General features: G+C 74.9%; 1 protein-coding gene across 1 annotated transcript; it reads left to right on the top strand.

The window, feature by feature from the left end:
- The first annotated feature begins 1,337 nt into the window (after positions 1-1,337).
- Positions 1,338-2,238, top strand: ATOH1 (atonal bHLH transcription factor 1). Its single transcript, XM_075092437.1, has one exon. It carries the CDS (start codon positions 1,338-1,340, stop codon positions 2,208-2,210), a length of 873 nt encoding a protein of 290 aa, XP_074948538.1. The 3' UTR covers positions 2,211-2,238.
- The last annotated feature ends 244 nt before the right edge of the window (positions 2,239-2,482 follow it).

Raw genomic sequence — 2,482 nt, 5'->3', positions numbered from 1 at the left:
AGGAAAAAAAAAAGTCCAGCAGCTTTGCCTTTGAGACATAATTGCAAGGAGAAAAGAACAGCGAAGGCCTGCCTCCGTTTCTTTTTAAGGGAAGCAAACCGTCGACGTCCAGTTTGCTCGAAAACCTCCAGCTGCCTGTGGAAGGCGGGCCCCCGGCGCCCGCGCCGCGCTCAGCCGGGCTGATACACGAGTACGGCTGCTCGTTTTATGCCACCGCCGCAGCGGCTCTGAGCCGCTGCGCTCCCTCGCTCCCGCCCCGGCTTGCGAGTTATTCACGTTTGAAAAAACATATCTACCTCATACTGTGCCCATCACTTTGTTCTCAACACGCCTATTCACACGAGTAAACCTCCACTTTTCCTCTTCAAGCGGGCGGTAGGGGCAGGCGGGGAGGCTGCGCGGAAGGAGAGTTAAGATGCGTGCACGGAGTTATTTCCCCCTCCGCCACCTTTGGGGAGCTATTGTTGGCCGAACAAAAGAACTTGCTGGCGGGGGATCGGGACCCTGCCGAAAATGCGGCAGCGCCGGGTGCAAGGCACATGTGCTGTCCCGGCTGCAAGCGCCGCCGTTTCTCACCTCACCGGGTCCCGCGCGGGCTTCCCGCCTCTCCCTGCGCCCAACGCGCCAAAGCCGAGGGCAGGCGCTCGGCGGCCTCGCAGCCGAACCCCGCGGAGCAGCGCCGGGCGTCGCTCGGGGCCGCCCGCGGGGCCCGGGCACCGGGGCGCCGCCGGGGCGCCCCGCGGCAGCCTCCCGGGCCGGGCAGCGCTCCGCACCGCCGGCTCGGGCAGCGCCGGGCGGCCGGAGCCACAGCCGGACGGACCGACGGCTGCCGCCGCCCGGCGCGACGGAGCGTCCTCGGCGGCGGCGGCGCCGGGCGGGCGCCGGTTCCCGCCGTCGGGGGAGCCGTAGGGTGCGGGGCGGCCGGCAGGCGCGCGCCTCCCGGGGCGGGGCGGGGCGGGACCGCGCGTGCCGCCGGCCCCCCGCTCTCCCCATCCCCATCCCCATCCCAGTCTCCGCGCCGCGCGCCGGGCGGGCCGCGCCCCGCGCGCCATTGGCTCCCCGCACGCGCCGGCCCCCGCGCGCGCGCCATTGGCCGCGCCGACACGCGACCGGCGCGAGTGGAGGGCGGGCGGCGGGAGGGGTGGGGCGCGAGGGAGGGGAAGGGAGGGGGGCGGCGGGGGCGGGGGGGGGGGACCCCGGCGCGTGCCGCTCCTTAAAGGGGGGCGCGGCGCCCGGCCGACACCGGAGGCGTCGGGCCGCCACGCGCGAGGCAGGCGGGCACCGCAGCGAGCCGGCCCGGCCCTGCCCCCATGGGCGCGCGGCGCCCGCGCTAAGCCATGAGCCTGCCGCGCGCCGCCTGGGCGGAGGGCGGCCGGGAGCCGGGGCCGGAGGCGGCGGGGGGCTGCGGCCTCCCCCCGGGCTGGCTGGGCGTCTGCTGCGCCGCCCGCCTGCCCGCCGCCTCGCCTCGCTACCTGCTGCCCGGCGAGGAGGAGGCGGCCGCGGCGGCGGAGGGCGGCGGGAGCGCGTCGCGGGGCGGCCGGAGCAGTCCCGGCGGGGCGAGGGGAGCGGCGGCGGCGGGCGGCGGGCGGCCGCGGGGCGGCGGCGGCGGCGGGCCCGGGCTGCGGGCGCAGGTGAGCGGCGTGCAGAAGCAGCGGCGGCTGGCGGCCAACGCGCGGGAGCGGCGGCGGATGCACGGGCTGAACCACGCCTTCGACCAGCTGCGCAATGTCATCCCCTCCTTCAACAACGACAAGAAGCTCTCCAAGTACGAGACGCTGCAGATGGCGCAGATCTACATCAGTGCCCTGGCCGAGCTGCTGCACAGCCCCGCCGCGCCCCCCGACGCCCCCGGCAAGGCCGAGCACCGCGGGGCTCCCTTCGAGCCGCCCTGCGCCGCCGGGCCCGGGCCGCCGCCGGGGCCGCCGGCGCCGCAGCCGGGGCCGCCGAGAGCCTCCCCCCCCGGGCACGGCAGGACTCGCTTCCCCCCGCCGCCGGCCGCGGGGGGTTACTCGGTGCAGCTCGACCCGCTGCACTTCCCCTCCTTCGCGGAGGGCGCCCTGATGGGACAGAGAGCCCCTTCCCCCGCCCTCCTCATGCCGCAGCCCGGGCAGCCGCCGCAGGAGAGGAGCAAAACGTCGCCCCGGTCCCACAGGAGCGACGGGGAGTTCTCGCCCCGCTCCCACTACAGCGACTCGGACGAGGCCAGCTAGGGCGGGGGCGCCGGCCCCAGCACCCCTCCGCGGGGCCGCGGCCGCCCCTCGGGGCACGGACACGCCGTGGGGCGCGCAGCCGGCCGCCGTGCCCTCCCGGACGGCACCGGCCCCCCTCGGCCGCCTCGAAATCCGCCCCCTCTTCTCCCGCCCCCCCCGGGCAGCTCCTCGGTTTGTCCAGGGCGTTAGCGAGTGACTGTACCCGCCCTATCGGTCAGGCTTGGTTGGGTTTTTTTTTAATTTTTATTTTTAGTTACCACTTTTAAAAGTTT

This window comes from Phalacrocorax aristotelis, chromosome 4 (genome assembly GCF_949628215.1).
Source record: "Phalacrocorax aristotelis chromosome 4, bGulAri2.1, whole genome shotgun sequence".
Classification (NCBI taxonomy): domain Eukaryota; kingdom Metazoa; phylum Chordata; class Aves; order Suliformes; family Phalacrocoracidae; genus Phalacrocorax; species Phalacrocorax aristotelis.
This window is presented reverse-complemented; position numbering and strand designations above follow the sequence as displayed.

What these genes read in the sequence shown, in the direction of transcription:
- ATOH1 (XM_075092437.1), top strand. Translation starts at nt 1,338, where the DNA reads ATGAGCCTGCCGCGCGCCGCCTGGGCGGAGGGCGGCCGGGAGCCGGGG.